Source organism: Crocodylus porosus, unplaced genomic scaffold (genome assembly GCF_001723895.1).
Source record: "Crocodylus porosus isolate Cpor-Errol unplaced genomic scaffold, CroPor_comp1, whole genome shotgun sequence".
NCBI classification, from domain to species: domain Eukaryota; kingdom Metazoa; phylum Chordata; order Crocodylia; family Crocodylidae; genus Crocodylus; species Crocodylus porosus.
In genome coordinates, this window is record NW_017728904.1 from 1,951,811 (window position 1) to 1,975,305 (window position 23,495).

A 23,495-nucleotide genomic window follows, 5' to 3' on the forward strand; every position below is an offset into this window, starting at 1 on the left:
GGGAAACGGGGCTGGAGGCGGGGCCTTTAACCAGGGGCCTGTAGGGGGCAGTCAGGGACAATAGGGGTGGGGCCTAAGGCCGGGGCGGAGCTTGGAGCCAGCAGCTGCAGGGGGCAATAGGAGCCTGGGAGCACGGGTTTTGGGGGAGGGGGTGAGGGGCTTGGCCAGAAGGTTGCTGAGGGTGGAGAGGGCACAGTGGAGGAGGAAAGGGAGGGGAGACCCTGCCCAAGCTGGGACTGACTTCCTGGCTGTCTGCTATGCCCCCAGCTTTCTCGTTTGTCTGCCTACCCCCTGTTGTAGGCATCTCCCTGGCCGTGGTGCTGGCCCTGCTAGGTGCTGCCTGCACTGAAACAGTGTTTCTCTTTGGAGGACTCCAGTCTGCTCTGGGGGCGCCAACTGCTGCTGTCTGAGCTGTCGCCCACGTAATGTGCTCAGGCACCATTTCCAGAGTAGCCTCCATAACTCCTGGGCTGGAGAAAAGCATTGTGCTGTGTAGCAGTATTAGATGTGTTTTGATTTTGTGGCCACAAATCATGCAAATCTCAGATTGAACTATTCAGTTGCACGAGACATTGCAAACCATGTGCGTCATAGGTTGCAGTATCCGCTGTCTCTCGTAGATGAAAGGATGCCATAAACAAAGCAGACTTCATGGCTTGTTCCATCAAGTTGCTTTGAGCAGCAGTTCACCTTCATGCAGCAGCAGGCATTGCCAGGGCAGGTGGCTTTCACCTAGATAAAGCTACAAGCCTGGTTACCCAGACACCTTAAGTGAAGCACTTATCTGTTCCCCGTGAATGAGTTGAGGAGTCTGTGTGGTGTAGTCCATACAGCAGAGAGAAAAAATACTAAGGCTGCAGATCAGGGAATGTACAATGTAGTTTGGAAAGCTCAAGAGCTTCTTATCTCCTCCTGGCTTCACTCTCAGCAGAAATGGATTCCCAAGAGATTGGAGAGCTGCAGCAGGAAGTAATGGAGGAGCTGGGCATCTCCATGGAAGATCTCCAGCAGTTCATTGACGAGGAGCTGGAGAAACTCGAGTGTGTGAAGCAGCGAAAGAAGCAGCTGGAAGAGCTGGAAAAGAACGTTAAGCAGAAAGAGGCAGAAGTGGCTCATGTGGACCAGCTCTTTGATGATGCCTCAAGGTGGGCAGTGGTGGCTTTGTGCCGGTGTCTGGTGGAATGGGCAGAGCAAGGACTAGGGGGTCTGGACTCAAAGGGCATTTATACACGTGCTTAGGTGGAGGCGCTTTAATTGGAGCAGCTACGAGAGTCACTCTAATTAAAGTGCCCAGAGCATCTTGCACATCAGCATCCCTGCGCTTAAAAATGGTGGCAGGGGCTCATTCAACAAGCTTTAGATAAAGTGCCCCTGCCAGCATTTTTAAGTGGGGGGACACTGATACACGAGATGGTGGAGGCTGCTGGGACGCAATAATTACCATGCTTCAGCAGACTCAGTCCAGTCTTACTCTGATGAGCTATAATTATAGCATGTCAGAGCAGCCTCACTGCTCGTATATAGGTACCCCCGGTTCCTATTTCCTGCTCTACCACTGACTTTTTTGGCAGTATTCCTGTAGCCAGACTTTTCCAGGAGGGGTTCAAGAACCATGTGGTGCAGTATTCAGCTGTCGGCATGCATAACTCTCAGAGATGGATGGCTAAGATCTCTTTGCCATGGCTTTGAATGTCCAGTTATGATTGAGGCTATGTCCTATTTCTGCTGAGTGATTTAAGGGAGCACCAGCTGCTGAGTAGCCCCAGATGCTGCTATGCACAAAATGTCTCCTCTTTTTGTGATTACTGGAGAGATAACAGCTGCACTCACCATGAATCGGTCTCTGCTTCCTCCTTTTTTCCCACTATACCACAGAGCCATCAATAAATGTGAGGTACTGGTAAAAGATCTCTACTCCAAGCTGGGGCTTCAGTATCGCGAGAGCAGCTCTGAAGATGAGGACTCGGCTTCCAAGCCCACGGAAGTGATCGAAATTCCAGATGAGGATGATGATGATGTCATGAGTGTTGATTCAGGTCGGAAACACAGTTCTGTGTTCCCTATGGCAGTGGGGTTTGTGGGGGGGGGGGGAGATGTGAAGGAACAGTTTGATATACACTGACACCACTGTTCCTTACACCCAGGGGGCTCAGGAGGAAGGCTTTGTTGGGGCAAGTAAATAGGGTGGTGCTTGCAAAGTCAGTGCAGCCTGAACAGAATGGAAAGCTCTTATGTGCATCCCTTTTACCCTGCCTCCTGCTGCTCCTGGTCTTGCTAAGCTGCCTCCAGGATCCAGTGGCCATGGGGATGTTGAGTCATCTCAAAGGTGTGGCCTGTTGGGGAGCGGAGAGGGCAAAATAGGATAAAGCCTCACATCACCAAAAAAAGATTTAAAAAAAATCAAGGCAGAATCTGGACTATGACCTGCTATCCTGAGGGCTCAAATTCCCTTTGAAGTCAGTAAGGAGTACAGGCATTTGGCTTTGTGTTAAAGCTGTTTATAAGGTCTTCCTATGGCAAGGAGGTAGCTGAGTAGCCATCACCTCTGCTCAGTATATTAGAACTCCTTGGAACGCCACGTTTTAACCCTGGAAGGATTCACTCATCCTCCAATCCTTCTGCACGTTAAGTGGCATGCATTAACATGACTGTATAGTTGCTTTTTGGGGAGCCCGTGCAGGAAAAGATGCAGCCTGCACTGGTCCCAAATATTCCAAAGCTTGTAGGGTCAGAACTTGATTGGGTATCTTGCCTCCCTCCTGGTTGTCCCAGGTTTGTCTTCCCAAAACAGTGTCTCATGCTTCATAAGTGATTGTATTTCCATGGAAGTGCATACCTGGACTCCAGCAACCTGCTCCCCGAATCACAAATGTCTGGTTTAATTCAATGCTTTTCTGAATAAAGCAAGAGGAAAACTTAGAATCTGCCATTTTTTACACCCTTCCATTTGGTTTGATGTCTTTGCAGGAGGTGTTCTAATATGGTTTAGATTCCCCATGGGGGGATCTGTCCACATTTTAAATGGCTTTCTGCTTTGCTTTGTTTTTTAAACCCAGGTGATACAAGTAAAAACCTGAAGGATCAGACTCTGGTAAGTTGGAAAAGATTTCTGTTATAATATCACTTATTTGTATGGCAGTACCTTTTGGGGTGCTATTCATAGATGTTATGGTCAGAAGGGACCTCAGTAAGTCATCAAGTCCGCCACTCTGCCTTGGGGAGGAAAGAGCTCTGGGGTCAAATGACCCCAGCCATGTGCTTGTCCAGTCTCCCTGAAGACCCCCAAGGTAGGGGAGAGCACCATCTCCCTTGGAAGTCCATTCCAGATTTGGGTAACCCTTACTGTGAAGAAGTTCTTCCTAATGTCCAACCTAAATCTGCTCTCTGTCAATTTGTGGCCGTTGTTCCTAGTTTCTCCAGGGGGTGCCCTAGTAAATAGAGCATCTCCTATTCCATTGCCCTCCCCTGATGAATTTATAGGCAGCCACAAGATCACCTCTCCACCTTCTCTTACGAAGGCTGAAGAGCTCTAGGTCCCTCAGTCTCCCCTTGTATGGTTAGAGGCCTGCAGGCAAGATCCTACAAGTGGCCTCCTCTGAACCCTCTCAAGACTTTCTGCATCCCTCTTGAAGTGCAGTGCCCAAAACTGGACACAGTACTTCAACTGCGGCTTGATCAGTGCTGCATAGAGGGGAAGCATCACCTCCCTGGACCTGTTCATCATGCATCTGCTAACGCATGATAAAGTGCGGTTAGCCATGTTGATCACTTCATCACATTGATGACTCATGGTCATCTTGGGGTGAACTATGACTCCAGGATCCTTTTCCGCTGCTGTGTTGCTGAGACGGTCATCCCCCAGCCTGTAAGTGTGTTGGTGGTTCTTTTGCCCAGGTACAGCACTTTGCACTTGTCTTTATTGAACTGTACGCTATTTCGTTTTGCCCATCTTTCCAACCTGTCCAGATCCGCCTGGATCCATTCCCTACTGTCTGGTATGTTAACTTTGCCCCATAATTTGGTATCACCTGTGAACTTGGACAGGGTGCTCTCCACGCCCTCATCCAAGTCACTGATGAAGACACTGACTGCACTGCCCATGTCTTTCCAGGTTGATATAGACTCACGTACCACCACTCTCTGGGTGTGACCCCCTAAGCCAATTTGTCACCCACCTGAATATGTAATCATCCACATCACAGCCTGTCCGTTTATTTAGGAGAACAGAATGAGATACTGTATTGAAGGCCTTCTTAAAGCCTAGGTAGATGACACCTACCTCGACTCCTGCGTCTAAGCAGTTTGTGACCTGGTCATAAAAAGAAACAAAGTTAGTTAGGCAGGATCTACCTGCAATGAATCCGTGCCGATTTTCCTTTCAGCATTATTTCCCCTGCTGGCCTCCCACAAATGTAATCCTTAATGATGTCTTCCCAAGTATAGAGGTGAGACTAACTGGCCTATAGCTTCCTGGTTCCTGTCTCCTCCCCGTCTTGAAAATGGGGACCACACTGGCCCTTTCCAGTCCTCTGGGACCTGACCAGAGCACCATGAGTGCTCAAACAGTCACGCCAGTGATTCTGCTATGACGCTGGCAATTCCTTCAGTACTCTTGGATGAAGTTCATCCGGGCCCACTGATTTGAAAACATCCAGCCCCTCCAAGTGTCCCTTCACTAACTGCACTAACAGCTAATGGGTTGGTATCTCTCCTGGGTCTGTCTATGATCCAATTGGGAGATTTGTCTGCAAAGAACTCATTGAAGAACTCAGCTTTGTATCCCCTCTCTGTCACCAACTACCCTAGTTTGTCCTGTAGGGGTCCTATGCAACCCTGCCCCTTTCTTTTGCTGCCTGTATACCTGAAGAAGGACTTTTTATTGTCCTTAATTTTTGTCGCCAGTCTATATTCTAATCCTGCTTTGGCCTTCCTAACTGATTCCCTGCAAGTGTGAGCCAGGGAGGTATGTATACTCCTCCTTGGTAGTTACCCCCTGTTTCCATAGCCTGTATGCCTCTTTCTTTGCCCTTAGGCTTTCCTGGACTTCCCTGTTCAGCCAAGAGGGCTTCTTGGCCCCTTTGCCCCTTTTATGTGCAACAGGATTGTCTCCTGAGCCCATAGGACCACTCCCTTAAGGAACGACCACCTTCCTGGACCCCCATTGTGCCAATGCTTTTGAGCTTTAACACCTCACTAACTAATCTCCTGAGCATACTGAAGTTAGCCTTTCTGAAGTCTAGCGCTTCAACCCTGCTGTTTAGTTTACCCACCCTTCACCGGATAGTGAATTCAGTCAATCAATGGTCACTGTCCCCTAGGTTACATTGTACCACGTCATCCCCTGTAGCTAACACCAAGTCTAACAAGGCGTTTCCCCTAGTGGGGGATTGTATACCTCCTGCATTAAGTGGGGGTCCTGTATGCAGGTTAAGAACTTATGTGAGCGGTTAGATTTGGCTGGCTGTTCCTCCCAGCATATGTCAGCGTAACTTAGGTCACCCATGACAACCATCTCTCTCGACCATACAGCCTCTGAGAGCTGTCTGAAAAATTCCAGGTCTAGCTCATCCTCCTGGTGTGGCGGTCTATAGTAGACCCCCACTACCAAGTCCCTTTCCCACCCTGACCCCCTTATCCTGACCCACAATACAGGCAACCCTTACCATTCGTGGGGGATACGGTCTTGTATTCCCTGCAAATGGCGAAATCCACGAATAAGGCACTGTTCATGAATGCAGTGCCCCTGGGGTGGGGCATGGCTCTGGCGGTGGCAGCAGGAACCCAGCAGCAGCAGGAGCCCAGCAGCAGCGAGGGCAGAGCTGAGGAGCTCCTGTAAGTGTATAAAATGTATTTAAAATGTGGGTTCAGCATTCACAAATATTTGAAGCCACGAATAGCGAGGGTTACCTGTACCTCAGTTTGGCCCTCCTCTGATCCCATCTTGATTATAAAGGATGTACATTGTTCCTTAACAGAAAGAGCAACCCCGCCCCTCCACTCCAGCCCATCTGTACAACCTGTAACCCTGTTGTATTGGCATATAGTAAAAGCCAGCTTTGTTTGCATTTGAGAGTTTGGTTTTTAAATTGTGTAGGGCTTGTTGTCATGTTTCCTTGAGAAACATGCAGGACAAGTTGGATTTGTAACTCCCAATTGCTCCAAAACTAGTTTTATAATATAGAAGAATATCTTTAGTGCTCTCTTACCCCGCCTGTCTTTCCCTGTAGCTTCGAGAAGCCATGGCCGCGATGAGGAAATCTGCCCAGGATGTTCAGAAATTCATGGATGCCATTACCAAAAAAAAAACGACCCAGGAAACGCAGAGAGGTTAGTGGCTGAGAGCTGCCCTCACAACTTGCCTTTTCCCCAGAGGTCTGTCCTAATGTCCAAAGAAGGAAAAATGATGGAGAATTGAAATTATAGGGCTGTTGGTTCTAGCTAGTTGGAGGAAACTAGCAGTTCTTCAGAATGGTAGAGAAAGGCCATCACCGGCTTGTCTTTGCTACTTTACTGCTTGAAAGAACTCTTGGGGTAGTTAATACTGAAGTGTGAGGTTGTGTCTTTTTACTGTTTCTCCCCAACTAATATTATTAGTAGGGTTACCATATGTCCAAGATTTCAGAGGCTGGTCCCAGGTGAAAATTAAAACTAGTGTCGGGGGTAGGGGAAGGGGGGCACTACAGGAGCTGTGAAATAGGAAGACCTATTAACACTAATTGTTACTTCACAGGTGATTGTTAACAGCTGTGAAGTAGAGAACAATGTCTCATTAACAGGCCATTGATTCCCTGTAGCAGTGGAGGGCTGGAGGGAGGAGCAGGCAGTGTCCCAGGTACCACATTGTCCCATAGGGTCACCCTAGTTATTAGCAGCAGCATCTGGATACCTTTTAAAGAGGAAAGGCTTATATTTAATCCATGCCTGGCAGGTCTTGCCCCCCCCATACACTGTAGCACTGACCTGAAGTATGAGATACTGCAGGTGAGACTGACTAGAAGAAGTTGAGTAACTGACAGCTCCTCAGAACTCAGACAAGGTTCTTTGGGTAAATCTGATCTCTTTAATTAGACCAACTCAGACAGTTGGAAAAAAATATTTTGGCAAGCTTTCGGGCTCAAGCACACTTTGTTAGGCTTTGAAGGGCATTCATACCCGAAAGCTTTCTAAAAATATTTTTTTCCAACAATTTGAGTTGGTCTAATTAAAGATATCGGATTTACCCAAAGAACCTTGTCTTCCTATGACCTTAGATCAACACCGCTACAACCTACACCCCTCCAAACTCAGGCACTTGGTTACAAAGAAACTCCCCAACTTCTCTACCTGATGGCTTCTGGTGTTTTCTTCTCTGGATAGATGGGGCTTCCTCTCAGCAGAGCTTAGCAAATGCATCCCAGCAAGCAAACTCTGGGGGCGATCTCAGCAAGGATGGTGATCTCACAGTTGGCATGCGCATCCTGGGCAAGAAAAGGACCAAGACATGGCACAAGGGAACCCTGATTGCAATCCAATCAGTGGGCGAGTCCCGCCGCCCTGGGGGTAAGTAATTCGGCTGCCTTTTACAGTGCAGGCAGCATGTTTGACTTCAAGGGGAAGTCAGCATCTATGATAGCTTAGCTTTGCAGTGTTTTGTGCACCCAGCTGGTGCAGTGTGTGCTGTTGTTGTGCTGACTGGGGGGTGTAGTTACCTAGATTTGAAATGCCATCTTATTTGACTTGCAGGGGTTCAGTGAGCTGTGCACTGAAGTGCCAGCATTGCTCTTCCATGCCCAGACAGTCCTTGAGCTTGCCATGCACTGTTCTGTATTGCTGTCTGTTGCCACAGAATCAAAACTCCAGCCCTTCTGGAGAATGAAATGCTCTCTTTAAAAAGCCTTGAAATTAATTGTTTATTCATTCTCTCCAGCTTTGGAGCAGAAGAGCTTGCTTTGTTACTTACACCAGTCTAAGTTTCAGTGCAGGGTGGGCATTTATTGGGCTGGAAGGCCACATGAGGAGTTTTAATGAGCTGTTGTGGCTGAGTCAGCACCCTTCAACCCCCACTTCCTCTCCCATGACTCCCTATGGGGCTGCATGCAGGCGGGGAGCAGTGTTCAGGATTGGGGACAGGGGGTGAGGATGGGATTAAGGGGATGGGGTGGGGGGCATGTGTGTGTGTCTGGGAGGGGGGTGGGGGCTGCCTCGGTGCCAGGTCCCAGGAGCCTGCCATGGGTGAGGGGAGGGAATGGGGCATATGCAGCAGAGCTCACCCAGGCAGTATGGTCTGCACTGCCCCAGCAGCGCTCTGTAAGGCTGAGCCCAAACAAATGGCCAAAACAAACTGCTCACGTAGGTTCTTAAACTGCATGCAGGATCTCCACCTAACCCAGGAGGTGTTCAGTCTCACCAGGGGCAATGCCTTGCTAGACCTGGTCTTAGCAACAGGGGATGATCTCATGGGTAACCTGTGAGTGTACAGTAACCTGGGAGATGGTGACCATCATTTGGTTGAATTCACAATCCAGCGAAGGGTGGGAAAAATAATCAGTGAGGCTAAAGCATTAGACTTCAGAAGGGTCAATTTTAGTAAACTTAGAAGGCTAGTTAGTGAGGTAGCTGAACTCAAGAGCATTGAGCTTATGGGGGGGTCCAGGAGGGTTGGCGGTTTCTCAAGGGAGTGATCCTTGGGGCACAAAAGAAGACTATTCCATTGTGCAGGAAAGGGGACACAGGGACAAAAAAGCCCCCTTGGCTGAACAGAAAACTCCAGAAAAGACTGGGGGCAAAGAAAAGGATTTATAGGCAGTGGAAGTCGGGGGCAGCCACCAAGGAGGAATACACCTCCTTGGCGCGCTATTGCAGGGAATCAGCTAGGCAGGCCAAGGCAGGACTGGAGTTTAGGCTGGCTACAAAAATCAAGAACAATAAAAAGTCCTTCTACAGATACATAGCGAGCAAAAGGAAGGCACAGAGTAACATAGGGTCCCTGCAGGACAGATCAGGACAGTTGGTGGCCAACACGGGGAAAAAAGGTGGAGCTCTTCAATGAGTTCTTCGCTTCAGTATTCCTAAGTACTGACCAAGACAGTTCCCCCAATTTGAACATAGATAGATGTCCGGGAGGCACTAGTATGCCAATGGGTAGTGCTGACTTAGTTAAGTAGCACTTGGAGGGCCTGGATGGGTACAAGTCAGCAGGCCTGGTTGACCTCCATCCATGCGTGCTGAAGGAACTGGCCAGTGTCATAGCTGAGCTGCTGGCATGGCTGTTTGAGCATTCATGGTGCTCCAGCCAGGTCCCTGAGGACTAGAAGAGGGCCAATGTGGTTCCCAGTTTTAAGAAGGGGAGAATGGATGAGCCAGGTAACTTTAGGCCAGTCAGTCTTACCTCTATCCTTGGGAAAGCACTGGAAAAAATCATTAAAGAGCGCATTTGTAAAGGCCCAGCAGGGGAAATTATGTTGAAAAGAAACCAGCACGGGTTTATCACGGGTAGATCCTGCCTGACAAACCTTGTAGCCTTTTATGACCAGGTAACGCACTGCCTTGACACTGGAGCTGAGGCAGATGTCATCTACCTGGACTTTAAGAAGGCCTTCTATACAATTTTGCATCCTATTCTAATAAGGAAGCTAGCAGGCTGTGGAGTGGATGTTTACACGGTCAGATGGGTGGCCAACTGGCTTAGGGAGCGCACCCAGAGAGTGGTGGTGGATGGGTTGTTTTCAACCTGGAAGGAGGTGGGCAGTGGTGTCCCACAGGGTTTGGTCCTTGGACCAGTACTATTTAATATCTTCATCAGCAATTTGGACGAGGGTGTGGAGAGCACCCTGTCCAAGTTCACAGATGACACCAAGTTATGGAGCAAAGTTAACACACCGGAGGGCAGGGATCGGATACAGACAGATCTGGACAGGTTGGAACAATGGGCAGAATGAAACAGGATGCAGTTCAACAAAGACAAATGCAAGGTAGTCCACCTAGGGAGGAGGAATCCCCAGCACACCTATAGGTTGGAGGATGACCTCCTCAGCAGCTGAAAGGGATCTTGAAGTCACAGTTGACTCCAGGATGAACATAATCTGGCAGTGTAACAAAGCCATCAATAAAGCCAGTTGCACCTTGTCATGCATTAGCAGATGCATGACCAACAAATCGAGGGAGGTGGTGCTCCCCCTCCAACTGCAGCCTGACCAATGCTGCATAGAGTACTGTATCTGGTTCTGGGCGCCGCACTTTAAGAGGGATGTGGACAACATGGAGAGGGTCCAGAGGAGGGCCACTCGCATGATTAGTGGCCTCCATGTAAGACCCTATAAGGGGAGGTTGAGAGATCTGGATCTCTTCAGCCTTCATAAGAGACATCTGAGGGGGGAGACCTTGTAACCACGTATAAGTTTATCAAGGGAAGACAACAGAGAGTTGGAGATGTACTATTTACCTGGGCACCCCAGGAGCAACTAGGAATAATGGGTACAAACTAGTGGAGAGTAGATTCAGGTTAGACATTAGGATGCGATTTTTCACAGTAAGGGTGGCCAGAATCCAGAACAGGCTGTCAAAAGAGGTGATATTATCACCTAACTTGGAGGTCTTCAAGAGGAGGCTAGATAGGTACCTGACTGGGGTCATCTGACCTCAGTCCTTTTTCCTGCCTGGGGCAGGGGGTCGAACATGATGATCCTTCAGGATCCCTTCTGACTCTACAATCTATGAATCTCCCTCTGAGGCAGTTTGCACCGCATTCCTGCTGGCACCCACAGCCTAGCCTGGCCAGGTGCCATTCTGCTCCCTCAGCCTCCATGGCAGCTCCTGCTCCTGCTACGCCATGCCGCACCCCCCGCCCCGCACAGAGCAGCTTCTGGTGAGGCTGTTCCCAGTGCAACTACAGCCAGCTGTGTTCTGCTTTGTTCCCCCTACCTCCAGTAGCAGCTCCTGCCCCTGCCATGCTGTAGTGTGCCGCTCCGGGGGGACTGGTGGACTGGCAACTTCAGCTGGACAGCTTCTCCCTCTGTGTGGGGCTCTGGCTTCAGCTCCTGGCCGTCTTCCGGTGGAAGGCAACGGGGAGCTGGAGCCAGAGCCCTGTGCTCTGGGGCAAGAGCCACCCAGCTAAAACTGCTTACCCAGAGCAGCAGGGGCAAAATCAGAAGCAGCAGCTGCCATTGGAGGTGCAGGGGAGCAGAAAAGTACCTGACTGGCTGCAGCCTCACTGGGAACAGCCCTATCAGAAGCTGTGCGTGCTGACTGGGACCAAGATGTGGACTTTGGTGGGCGCTTGGCATGGACTGCCCTGGCATGAGCTGGCAGGACTTGGCTCCATGTGTAGAGCCATAGGCAAGATCCAGTCACCGTGGGCCATATTTCGCCCACCCCTGTCTTAAGGTCAAGCAGGGGACCTGAACTTTTTGCTCAACATACCCTAGCTCAGCATTCATCACCACTTGGAATCCGGTCCCTTGTTAGAGTCTTGTGTGCTTGAGAGAGCTGAACCGTGCTGTTAAGAATGGTGTTTCAGGTCAGAACAGCAGTTCCATTTCTTTCAGCATCCAGTATCGCAGGGACTGCCCAAGGAAAGGAGCGAGAAACTGCAGAATAATTTACCGTTGGAGAAAACTGCTGATTGAGTTAAAAAAGCAGCTGTCTTGTGCCCTGAAACAAAAGAATTTAGATTCTTCTAATCAGTGTTTTGGCAACTTAATATTCTTCCAGTTCAGCTAATCTCAGTATTGCCACGGTTTGGTTTTTAAATGGCTCAGGCTGCCAGAATGAAGTAGCCAGCATCCAGACTTTCTTGGGTTTATCTTCAACCTTGCACTAAATAGATGATCTCTTCCTTGTAGAAGCAATATACTATCAATATAACCATTAATGCCTCAATTAGTCTCTTTAAGAGAATCAGATTAATTTACTAACCTGGATTGCAGCCTTAAACAAGTTCTTTTTGGTCAGGGACTTCACATGTGAAGCAATAGCTGATCTGTAATTAGCCCTTTCCCAAACATCTTTCAGGTGCTGGCAAGAAGTATAAAGTGAAGTTTGACAACAAAGGGAAGAGCTTGCTTTCTGGCAATCACATTGCTTATGACTATCACCCCCTTCCCGAGAAGCTGTATGTTGGGAGCCGGGTCGTGGCCAAATATAAGGATGGAAATCAAGTCTGGTTGTATGCTGGTATCGTGGCTGAAACCCCCAATGTGAAGAACAAATTGAGGTAAAAATAAAAGTCTATCCGTAGCATCAGCCTCTGGCTGAGGGACGGATCTCTCTCAAATAGCCAAAGTGCTGTGAGAGTGGCATCATGACTTCTAACCTTCCTGATAATCAGGGGTGTTAATTCTTTAACAGCCCATTTAGCAGCCTAGGGAGGAGAGTTGCATTCTGCTGATCACAGTCTGAATTCACATGTGCTGATGCTTCTTGCTAGGCTGTACACATCAAAGTCCCCACACAGGCCAACCCAAGAGATGTCCTAAACTACCAAAAATATGGGCTCTAATGCCCAGCAACATTTCCCATATCGCTTCCCTGTAAAATACTGGAGGAAGAGGCTGAACATAAAACTGAGTACACAAATGCACAGGTGTGGACACCGAGCAGGTCTCATACATATAATGCAGGGCGTTGCCTTTCTGAGAGATCTAAGGATAGAAAGCCCTTTTTCCATCCAGCCTTGTGCAAGAAATTCCTGCCAGCACAGGGCTGTCTGTCTATGTTCTCCTCCCCTAGACATGCGTCTCCCTCTGAGGATGGGGTACTGCAATGCTTGCTGTCCCTTGCAGCTTGTCTGGCTTAGGGGCCATTGCCCAGTCTTGAAAGATGTGCTGTGATCTCTCTGTTTCACAGAGATAAGGGGTGCAGCTGGGTGTTTCCCTACACCTCATTCACCTTGGTCCGTGAGTTATCATCATCATGATTTAGATGTATATCCTCCTTTATCCTGAAAGGCTCAGAGCAGCTTACAACAAATGAAAAACAACAGTAAATTCCACAAATCCCCCAGAACTAGAAAGCTCTGCAGCAAACCACCCGCTCCCGCTTCCCTGTCTGTCACCCTTAAGCAAACTCCCTAGCAAACTGTATGGCTGAGTGGGAGGTTTATATCCAGGGTCCGTCCTGGGGCTTTGCAGGATGTCTCTCAGATCCCTAATGGGGAAATTGATTTACCCAGTGACTAGTAAACTCTCCTGGGTAGAGATAATTGATTCAGGGCTCATCTGTACAGCACCAAAAAATGCTAGTCTATGGTTGGGACTCATCAGCATCCCATACTATAACTAAACATGCATGTGCTCTTCAAAACCAGTACTGCTGTAACACCAGAGGCTGCATATGGGGCATCTCCAGCTATTTTCTGGATTACTATCCCATCTCATGTAGCACTACCTTACACATGTCTCCTTTGCCCTGCTCCAGGTTCCTTATCTTCTTTGATGACGGCTATGCTTCCTATGTCACCCAGCCAGAGCTGTACCTGGTCTGCAGGCCACGTGAGTTAAGCTTGCATGTTCCCATGATTTTTTCTGGGGCAGGACCCTAGTGCTGGAATTCAACACTGCCTAAGACGCAGACTGGGAAAGTAACAAATAGTACATGGGGATGCAGCTGAAAGGACTTAAGCTTCCAGATGCTATAAGCATTTCAAATACAGCTGCAGCAATTTTTATCCTTGCTCAAATGTAGTTGTGGACCATCCTGTAGGTTCCTTTAGTGCTAGTTATATAGCTCCAGCAGTGGAGGCTTTTGAAGGTCAGCCTGCATGACCATAACGTTCCCTTCTGGCCTTAATACAGAAGAGTCAGAACTTCCTACCTTCAAATCCAGTCCCTGATGCTGACTGTATGTGGCCTTGGAACAGTTGCTTCATCCTTCTGGTTCCCTGTGCCCATCTGTGAAATGGGGAAGAACAGTTTTTTCCTCTCACGTGGGCGAGTGGATTGAAGACAGGATATGCCAAACCAAATGTTTTCTTAATAATCCTTCAGTTACATGAGATGGTCACACTGCTGTGCCTGTTTGGTTGTTGTGTTAAAATCCATCTGGAACAAACTCCCAAGAAGAAGCTGAAAGCCTTGTGCCAAAACTCTTTTCTCTTTCTCTCTCTTCCTTTCCCAAACAGTGAAGAAGACCTGGGAAGACATTGAGGATGTTTCCTGCCGGGATTTCATTGAGGAGTACATCACAGCCTACCCCAACCGCCCCATGGTTCTGCTGAAGAGCGGCCAGCTGATTAAAACAGAGTGGGAAGGGACATGGTGGAAATCCAGAGTGGAGGAAGTGGATGGCAGCTTGGTCAAAATCCTCTTCTTGGTATGGTGCTGACATAGCTCCTGTCGGGGCCCACAGGCTGGCCAGCCTGAATGACCTTCCCAGCCTTGCAGTGCTCTGCAAGTCAGTCACCCAGGGCATAGGGCTAGAGGGGTCATAGCTTAGAGCCCGTCTGGACAGTTGTTGTGCTTTTGCCTAACATGCTCTAATATTGCCCAAGTAGCAGACTTGAAGATGTCACATGAGACTTCTGTTTGCACTGGGAAGTAGGTCAGACACTTCAGAAGTGCCTGGGTCACTTCTAAAATTGGGGTTTAACACTTGAGAGCAAGTCAGAATTGCTGGATGGGAAGGAACCAGAACATGGCACCTGGCAGAGTTGGTCTTGGTCTCGCACCAGCTGCAAACTCTGGTGGCATCTGAAATCCAAACACGAGCAAGAGAACAGGTTGGTGAAGCTGGGCAGAGGCTCTGTCACTTTCATCTTGTTAAGTGCCCTCTGCTTGCTCCCTTCTCAGCCTTCCAATCCCATCCCCTTCTTTGTTGAATCCAAGTAGTTCCATAGTGGGTTGTACTTTCCTAATGAGCTCGTTTACTAGTGAGTGTACTCTGGAATAGCAGGAAGTTTTCCTGTTTTGATAGATAGGCTGGAGGCCAAGGGTGACTGAGCTGCTTAAGGTCCCACTGTTAGTCAGCAGTAAAGCCAGGAGAAGCCAGCTCTCCAGGGGCTAGCCGGGGGCCTTGGCCCAGGGTGTTTCCTGGGCTCTGCCTTCACTTCCTCCACACACAGGTACATCTGTGGCCATGTGTGTCCTCTCCCAGATTTGTCATCCTCCACATCTGGAGAGCAACTGTTCTCTGGCTGTAGGGGACAGGACAAGGAGCAATGGCCTCAGGCTGCAGCAGGGGAAATTGAGATTGGAGATGAGGAAAAGTTTTCTTTCACTGAGGGGAGTTCAGCTTTGGAGCAGGCTGCCCTGAGGGCTAGTAGAATCTCTGTCCTTCATGATTACTTTTTCTTTTTAAGAGCAGGTTAGGTATGCATTGACTGGGCTGATTTGGTCAGGGCTGATCATGCCTGGATCAGGGGGTTGGACTAGGTGGGACATCCCGAGGGCCCTGGTAGCCCTGTGCTCTCATGATCCTATACTTCCATAGGATTGCTGTTGCTAATCCTTGGCCCCCATTGCATGTATGTTGTCTCCAGGCTGAGGTTGAGAACATGACCATCCCCCCTCTCTCTCCTGCAGGATGACAAGCGCTGTGAGTGGATTTACCGTGGCTCCACACGCCTCGAACCCATGTTCAGCATGAAAACCTCCACAGCCTCCACTCAGGAAAAGAAGCAGAGTGGGCAAGCGAGGACGCGGCCCAATGTCGGTATGTCAGTTGGAGCTCTACCCTAGGGCCTGATCCCACACTGTTTCTCAGGCCACTCCTGTAGAGATCTACAACCATCTTCATAATTCACAGCTTGGTCTAGTTGCCGCCTTAAAAGCAACATATGGAAGTTAAAATGGCATTAAATAGCTGGCATCTTTTGGAGATGGCCAGCAATGACAAATGTCCTAAGCAGTGGGGTTGTTGCTAGTTGCAATGGACTAGATTGCAGGCAGGCTGACCCAGGGGGAGGGCACAAGCCAGACCACAGGCCCTGTCAAGGGGCTGACACTGGGGACCAAGTTACCAGATCCAAAGAGAGATCCAAAGTCAGAGTCCAAAACAGAGGTTGGGCCAAGGTCCAGGACATGAAGACCAAGTTACCTGATCCAAGGCCACAGTTGGGGAATCAGCTACCTGTTAGGGCAGGAGCAGAGACTTGACTTCCCTGAGGCCTCACATCTCCAGCCAGCTGCCAGACAGCTGTGAGCTAGCTGTTCTCTGTGCAAATGGAAGTCTGGAGCCTTTCCAAAGGGTGGATGCTGTGGGTAATGGCCTCGCTGTTCACCACTCTGCATGTACATCCTTCTGTAACAGGAATCCAAGTCCCATTTTGCAGCTAATGCCACAGACTTTGGTTACTGTAGAGATTATCTCCCATCTTGGTGTGTTTTTTTTGTTTGTTTGTTTGTTTGTTTGTTTTCTGCCAACCAGGCGCTGTGCGGAGTAAGGGGCCTGTTGTACAATACACCCAAGACCTGACAGGAACCGGCACTCAGTATAAGCCCATAGAACAGATGCAAGCGACAGTGTTGGGCTCTCAGCCTGTTTCTCCACAGCCTGCTGAGATTGAGTAAGTACCTCTTTCTTTCCTTGCTTGTTCTGTCTCTGCTGATGTCTCCTCTGCATTTCAGCTCTGGTTCTTGGCTGTTACTGGCTTCGTCCCTTCCCACATAGAGGAATCCTCTAACTGTGGGTTTCTTCAAGCGCTTGGCTCATTTCCTGGAGGCATGATGGTTCTTACCCCATTGTTGGGGGGGGAACTGTAGATGGATGAACATCTAGGGGTGGGGAACACTGACTATGCAGCACCCAGTGAGCCAAATGTCCTGGTTCTTGTTCAGCCCTAATGCTTCACACTTGATGTATTTCCAAGTTACAAAGTGCGCTGCTTCTCTTCTGAAAATCTGAATTGCTCCCTCATGTCACGATCCAGGCATTGGCCCCCTGCTGCCTTGTTCTCTTCACCCTGGACTGACCGGCTTGTGGACCCCAGTGACTTTGGAGCCACTGAGAGCTCAGGATCATTGTTTGGTCTTGATGGTTATGGACCAAACCCTCTAGAGCTAACGTCCGACATACCCAAACATGCACCTTACCACCCAAGAAGCATGGACTGGATAGTGTCCGAGGCATATACTGGTCCTGAGGGCAGACTGCATGAAGAAGGCAAAGAGCATTACAATGGAAGCCATATGCATGAGAACGCCAGCTCGCCCGAGCCAGTGTTTTGGGACTTTAAGATAAACTTTCTAGGAGAGAGAGATGCCATCCCAGTTCACTTCTGCCACCAGTGTGGATTTCCCATCCGAATATATGGACGCATGATCCCCTGCCAGCACGTGTACTGTTATGACTGCGCCAGCCTATATGGGGAAAGGGGAAATAGGAAGTGCCCAGACTGTGATATACCTGTTCAGCAAATTGAGCATTACACACGAGAGTCTTTCCAAGCATAGCAACATGCAGGAAGCCTAGGCCACTTGTTCTTCTCCTTCCCTGTCCATCTATCACTGCCCAAATGGCCATGTAGTGGGAATCTAACTGGCTCCTGGCTAAATGTTCCTGCTGAACTCTCTAATCTTGGCCCCTTTTCTTTGTTTTTAAGTAGCTTGACAAACGCAAATCTGCTTTCTCAGCTGTCTTCAGCCTGAGAAGGCTGCCCTGGGAATAAAGATCTTTGTTGCTAACACTAAAGTAACCTGAACTGATGAGGGGAAAGGAAGGAAGAACAAAGGTGCCCCCATAAATTGGGAAGTTGAATTACTCTAGTGACCAGGCCAGAGACTTGTGTTGTCTGATCCACAGTCTTCTGTTTAACCATCGCTGTGGCGATTGCAAAGATACCTTAAGGTTTTGCACTGTAAATCATTTTTTCAGGAGCCTGTTTTTGGTTCAGGTATAGGCACCTGGGTGGCTGGCACTGTCACTGTTCTTCCAGCCCATTTCTGGCGAAGCTGGAGTTTTATACATGGTTGTAATATTAACTGAAAGCCTCCCACGTTGGTGTTGCTGCTGTTAAAGTGGAACCCTGCTGGGTTCCAAAACTATGTTAGTGGAGGCATTTTAAAGTCACAATGCACTAGGCTATTAAAGCTAAAGGATTTGCCTTGTTCGCTGTGGTGTATGATTTACTCCTTGATGCATTGCTCTGCTGTTGTGTCTGGCTATGGGTGTCTTCAGGTTCTTGGGCTGAGATATATAATGCCAAGGCTATATGCTTCTGGACATGCTGCCCCTTTTCTTAGATCGGTGGAAATGTGTTAACATGAAACTTCCCTCTTTTCTGAGGCAGATGCACTCCAGCTGCACTCCCTATCTCCTTTTCCCCCAAAACCACACTCGCATTCTAGATGTGTGCATGTGAAAGCCAGCAGTGCCTTCTGTTGGCAGGTACGAATGGATTGGAAGCCTTCACCACTGTCTCTGTAGAGCGAGGATTCACATCCCCCAAGCAGTAGTTTTCTTCCCATACAGTCATTGTGCATTTCACCTGGCAGCATGTGCTTTGTTGTAGAGCTGACTCTCACACAGGCAGGGTGGAGAGGAGATGTGCATTCCTCTCCTTTTGGTGCTTGCAGACCCTGGAAGACGAACATCCCAACTGGGAATCTCATTTGGATGTCTCTGAGCATCCACTGCTAAAGTTCAAGAGCTTTTCTTCATCTCTGCTATCTCAGGCCTTTTTCCATGTCTAGCTTTCTCCTGAACTACTGAAATTATTACTGTCAAACATGCGCATGAACCCCCCCTCCCGCCTCTAAAATAAGAAACATCAAATGGTATTTTAAAACACCTGACTTTTGGCATTCATTGTTCTACATCCTATTAAAGTTGCACTGATTATATCACCCCACAGAGAAACCTTTGCTTGAATATTGCTGTGATGAGCCAGATCTTGGAGTGGGTGGGGGGTACTTTTGGATGCTAAACCCTATTGGCACATACAGTCTCGAAATCATACCCCCTTCTTCTTCCTTTATGTAGAGGCTCTGACAGTCAGCTGGCTCAATCTAGGAAGCAAGTGGCCAAAAAAAGCACTTCCTTCCGTCCTGGCTCGGTGGGGTCTGGGCAGTCATCGCCTGCTTCTCCTGTCTTAAGTGAGACTCCCCCCATTGGAAGAACCGGAGTGAACCAGCAAGTCTACCGGTAAGCCAGGTCAAAGTCATCCGCCCTTAAGTGTTCAGCAGCGCATCCCTTGGGTCTCTGCATGCTTTGTGGGACATCTGTGCCTGTCTGTGTAGTGCCTTCCATCTTGCATCCTGGTCCATGACTGATTCCGATGTTAATGATCATCGTTTGTACTATTGTATTCTCTTGCATACACACGCCCCTTGTTTTTGAAAGGGAGAATAAAGAAAACAAGTTCTTTCCCTGTAGTAAATAACTGAGTAGCAACAGCAAGGGATTGAAGCCTGCTCATTGTTCTGCCCTCTGTGGATTGTGTGCAGACTTTACTATTGCCTTTGCCCAGTAAGCGGCAGAAATGAGTCTTACAGTATTTTCCTGTGTATAATATACACTCCAGTGTCCAGCAGATGCTCTTTTTTAAAAATGCATTGTATACAGAGAAATATGGTAGCAGCTTTTCTAACACTCAAAGAGTGGATTGATGCACAGCTCTGCAGCTTTTAGAGGGTTGCCAGGGTCACCTGCTGGATTAGCTGGTCTGTGCCTGTTCTGCTGAAAGTGAAGCAAAACCTCAAGAATTTATCCCTGAATGAAGTGGAGGGAAACGTCGTTATAGCAGTTTGGCTTCCACATCTGGCAGATCAGAGTGGGCAGATGAAGTGGCTGTCAGTTGGAGTGGAAGAGTGGTAAGCTCCCTCCCTTTGTGTTCAAGGTGATGATATAACTGCTCAGCAGGCCACACCGTTGACTTAGACATGGATGATTTGTGACCTGCATGATAAAATGGCTCTGAGTCTGGCCTAGAGAAGGCTGTGGGGTGGGTAGGCACCAAGTACTTGTTTCTTTCACCTTCTGCTCAGCCCTGCACATATTTGTCCTCTTGGGTGGGAACAGTCTCATCGCTCTGTCTTCAGTGGAGCTTATCTCCAAAGGAGCCTCTGACAATCTCTACATTGTTACAGAAAGCTGGGAGACTTCTAGTTGGGTTATAAAAAAAGGGCAGGGGGCCTTTTAGTCTAACGTTGTACAGCATAGAGCACAGGAGGGACTTAGTTTGTCACATGGGCTCCTGGAGACTACTTCAGTCTAAATAACATGAGTTTATTTGTATCTCTTCACAATGGCACAGTGCATGTGAAGCAGCTCCCAGTGCAAAGGTTTTGTTCCTCTTTGGCCACCATATAGTGATCCCCATGCCATTTTGGCTCTTATGCAGCGTGGTTGATGCTGCTTCCCTTAGGAGACCCTTCTTGGTGGAGTGAACAAAACCCTTGGTGCTGTCTGGCCTCCACTAGAGACTGCTAGGTGTAATCTTACCTGCTGGACATCTCTTCCATGGCAGGTTCCCAAGCACACCTCTTCCATCGCAGCCAATCAGTGGGGTGGCACCATCATTCCATGGCATAATGGACCGGGTGCCCAACGAGCCCTCGTACCGTGCCCCCATGGAGAAGCTCTTCTACCTGCCCCATGTGTGCAGCTTCACCTGCTTGTCACGTGTCCGCCCCATCCGCAGCGACCAGTACCGCAGCAAGAACCCTCTGCTTATCCCCCTCCTCTATGACTTCCGGCGCATGACAGCCAGGCGCCGCATCAACCGCAAGATGGGCTTTCACGTCTTGTACAAGACCCCATGTGGGCTCTGCCTCCGCACCATGCAAGAGATTGAGCGCTACCTCTTTGAGACAGACTGTGACTTCCTCTTCCTGGAGATGTTTTGCCTGGACCCTTATGTGCTGGTGGACCGCAAGTTCCAGCCCTACAAGCCTTTCTACTACATAGCTGACATCACCAAGGGCAAGGAGGATGTGCCCCTGTCCTGCGTCAATGAGATTGACAGCACACCACCCCCACAGGTGGCTTACAGCAAGGAGCGCATCCCTGGGAAGGGTGTCTATATCAACACCAGCTGGGAGTTCCTTGTTGGCTGCGACTGCAAAGATGGCTGCAGAGACAAGTAGGTGACCTGTCCTATCACTTGCTCCAGCCCCAGGGCTTCCCTCAGTCACTGAGAGCACCCAGTTCTCTCTGATCCCTGCAGGGACTACTACCAAGGCCCTTGTGTCCCCCAGCTCTGGGATTGCTTATCTCATACCTCCCTAAGATGAAGCCCTTGAATATGTGCAACATCTATGAATTCTGTGTGCACCTGGGGCTCAGAGGATGACTTGGATCTCCAAACAGGCGTCTTCCCTTTAGGATGGGTCCCTTTTAAGGCTACGTATAAGACCCATTCAAAGCAGATGGGCAAGCCAGGAATAGTGTTTTGGACACGTGCAATGAGCTTTCAGGCTCCATTGTAAGCCGGCCTGTGTAGGGAGCCTGCTCCCAAGACAACTGGTGACCCTTGAATCCAAACTACACCTGGTTACTATGAGTTTGATCTCCTGACCCAGCCCCAGAGCCCCAAATGCCTTTGCCTCCCGACCCTTGTGTTGATGCAACGTATCTGTAACAGTCAGTCTTGGGTGGGGGAATCTTTCTTCAGATCCAAATGTGCCTGTCACCAGCTGACAGTCCAAGCGACAGGCTGCACTCCTGGTGGGCAGATCAATCATAATTCAGGCTACCAGTACAAGCGGCTGGATGAATGCCTCCCAACAGGGTGAGTAGAACAGCCTTGGAACTTAAAGGCACTTCCATGGTTTGGAAGAGCTCGCTCCGGACTTCAAAGCTTGCAGAGCTAACGGCCTGCTCTCCCCCACTTCCAGGGTCTACGAGTGCAACAAGAGATGCAAATGCAATGTCAACATGTGCACCAACCGTCTGGTGCAGCATGGGCTCCAGGTCCGGCTCCAGCTCTTCAAGACACAGAACAAAGGCTGGGGGATCCGCTGCCTGGATGACATTGCTAAGGGCTCTTTTGTCTGCATCTACGCAGGTAGGACACCTGTCCTGCGAACACTGTAGTTCAAATAGTGTATGATTAACGCAAGAGGATTCCTCAAGGTGTGTCCAGAATTTTCCACCCCCTACTTCTTTCCCACCATGGTGGCCTTTCAGAATTGATCATCCTCTTGGAAACGTTAGATTTTTCCCTGGAAAGCAATGCTTCTTGTGAGAGTACTGGAGCCAAAACTTTTTAGATGGAAAAGCTCTGACCAGTCTCTCGGAGACAGGGGGCCCTGAGCCTACGCTCTACCAGTCTCATACGTTGAGGACATAAGAATGGCCACTTCCTAGGTAGACTATAGCTCCATGTAGCCCATAATCCTGCCTCATATAGTGGCAGAGTGGATGTGGAGAAGAAGAGTGAAGAGGGCATGCCCACAATTTTCCACCTGCTTCTCTACCTCTCAAGGCTTAGGAAGTTGTGATTTCAGAATCTGCTCCCTTGTTGACCACGTCCAGTGTCTCCCAATAGACCTTTCCTCTCACTCCAAGTATGAAACCAGCCTTTTCTTTTTATATGTTAGTGTTTTAAAATCTGACGGTATTCACTAGTCTTGGCCCAGAAGTGTGGTTTTGAAGTGGATAACAGTGAAAACCCAATCAGAATCTCTGAACTTTTCCCAGGCATGTTAAACGGTATTGTTCAGCCTTTGTGAGAACGTTACAATTTCACCATCACTTCTCCTTCCAGTGAAACAACACAGAGATCCCGGTCTGCAAAAATCTAGCTGTCTGCTTTCGAGATGAGGGCTTCTAATGTCATCTGGTTGCCCACATCTGCTTCCTGTTTTGCTTCTAAGGGCTGTGTTGTTGGCTGACATTGTAAAACACGGAAGCTGTCCACTGGGGTGGAGTCTGGCACTGAAGAGATGCCAGCTTGCTTGCTTGCGTAGAGAGTACTTACCCTTGTCCCAATGATAGCTTCCCATATGGACTTGCTCTTGGCCTATTGAGAGAACTGTCTGAGTCTGGAGGCTAGTTCTTGGGGTCAGGTCCTTCCTGCTGGCTGTGACACCTCTGAGTGACCTATCAGTGGTGAAACTGGGAGGAAGTGATGCTGTGGTTTCCTGGCTGTAGTCTTGCAAGACTCTTCTGTCTCTGCCCTTGAGCTGGGCCACATCTCTCATGGCCTCTTAGCTGACAAGGTACAGTGTGACAGATGAGGCACACAGGGGGAGGAATCCCAGCCACCGTGGAGAGCAGGACATGAGGCACTTAATCCTACAGCTCTAAGGAGGCACCATGGTGACCTTTGAGAATTGATGATCCTGTTGAGAATATCAGGCTGTTCCCTGAAAAGCGATACTTTTTGTGAGAACACTGCAGCTGAAACCCTTTAGATGGAAAAGCTTTGAGTCCCTGTCAGCAAGTTGCACAATTCCTGGTCAGAGACCAGGTTAACAAGGGCCAAGGTAGCCCTGCTAACTAACCACTCCCCCCCTGCTGGCCTGTGGTCCCACGTTGCCTTAGATTTCAGGATGGCATGGTTTCTTGTGAGAGCCCAGTTTGTGGTAGAGTGCTTTCTGTCTGGGTCAGCTTCCCTGAGCTCTCGGGGGCAGCAAACCCAG

The 23,495-nt window shown here is 49.0% G+C and overlaps 1 protein-coding gene across 1 annotated transcript in view; it reads left to right on the forward strand.

Annotated features, from left to right (window-relative positions):
- Positions 1 to 780: 780 nt before the first annotated feature.
- SETDB1 (SET domain bifurcated 1) overlaps positions 781 to 23,495 on the forward strand; it is a 28,728-nt gene continuing 6,013 nt past the window's right edge. The window contains exons 1-14 of the mRNA XM_019556899.1: positions 781 to 1,145; positions 1,876 to 2,036; positions 3,057 to 3,091; positions 6,228 to 6,327; positions 7,357 to 7,539; positions 11,989 to 12,190; positions 13,393 to 13,466; positions 14,096 to 14,286; positions 15,495 to 15,624; positions 16,339 to 16,477; positions 18,892 to 19,053; positions 20,378 to 20,992; positions 21,524 to 21,640; positions 21,747 to 21,916. Of these exons, the coding sequence (XP_019412444.1) occupies positions 934 to 1,145; positions 1,876 to 2,036; positions 3,057 to 3,091; positions 6,228 to 6,327; positions 7,357 to 7,539; positions 11,989 to 12,190; positions 13,393 to 13,466; positions 14,096 to 14,286; positions 15,495 to 15,624; positions 16,339 to 16,477; positions 18,892 to 19,053; positions 20,378 to 20,992; positions 21,524 to 21,640; positions 21,747 to 21,916 (2,491 nt within the window). The 5' untranslated portion in view covers positions 781 to 933. The remainder of the gene's footprint in view (positions 1,146 to 1,875; positions 2,037 to 3,056; positions 3,092 to 6,227; positions 6,328 to 7,356; positions 7,540 to 11,988; positions 12,191 to 13,392; positions 13,467 to 14,095; positions 14,287 to 15,494; positions 15,625 to 16,338; positions 16,478 to 18,891; positions 19,054 to 20,377; positions 20,993 to 21,523; positions 21,641 to 21,746; positions 21,917 to 23,495) is intronic.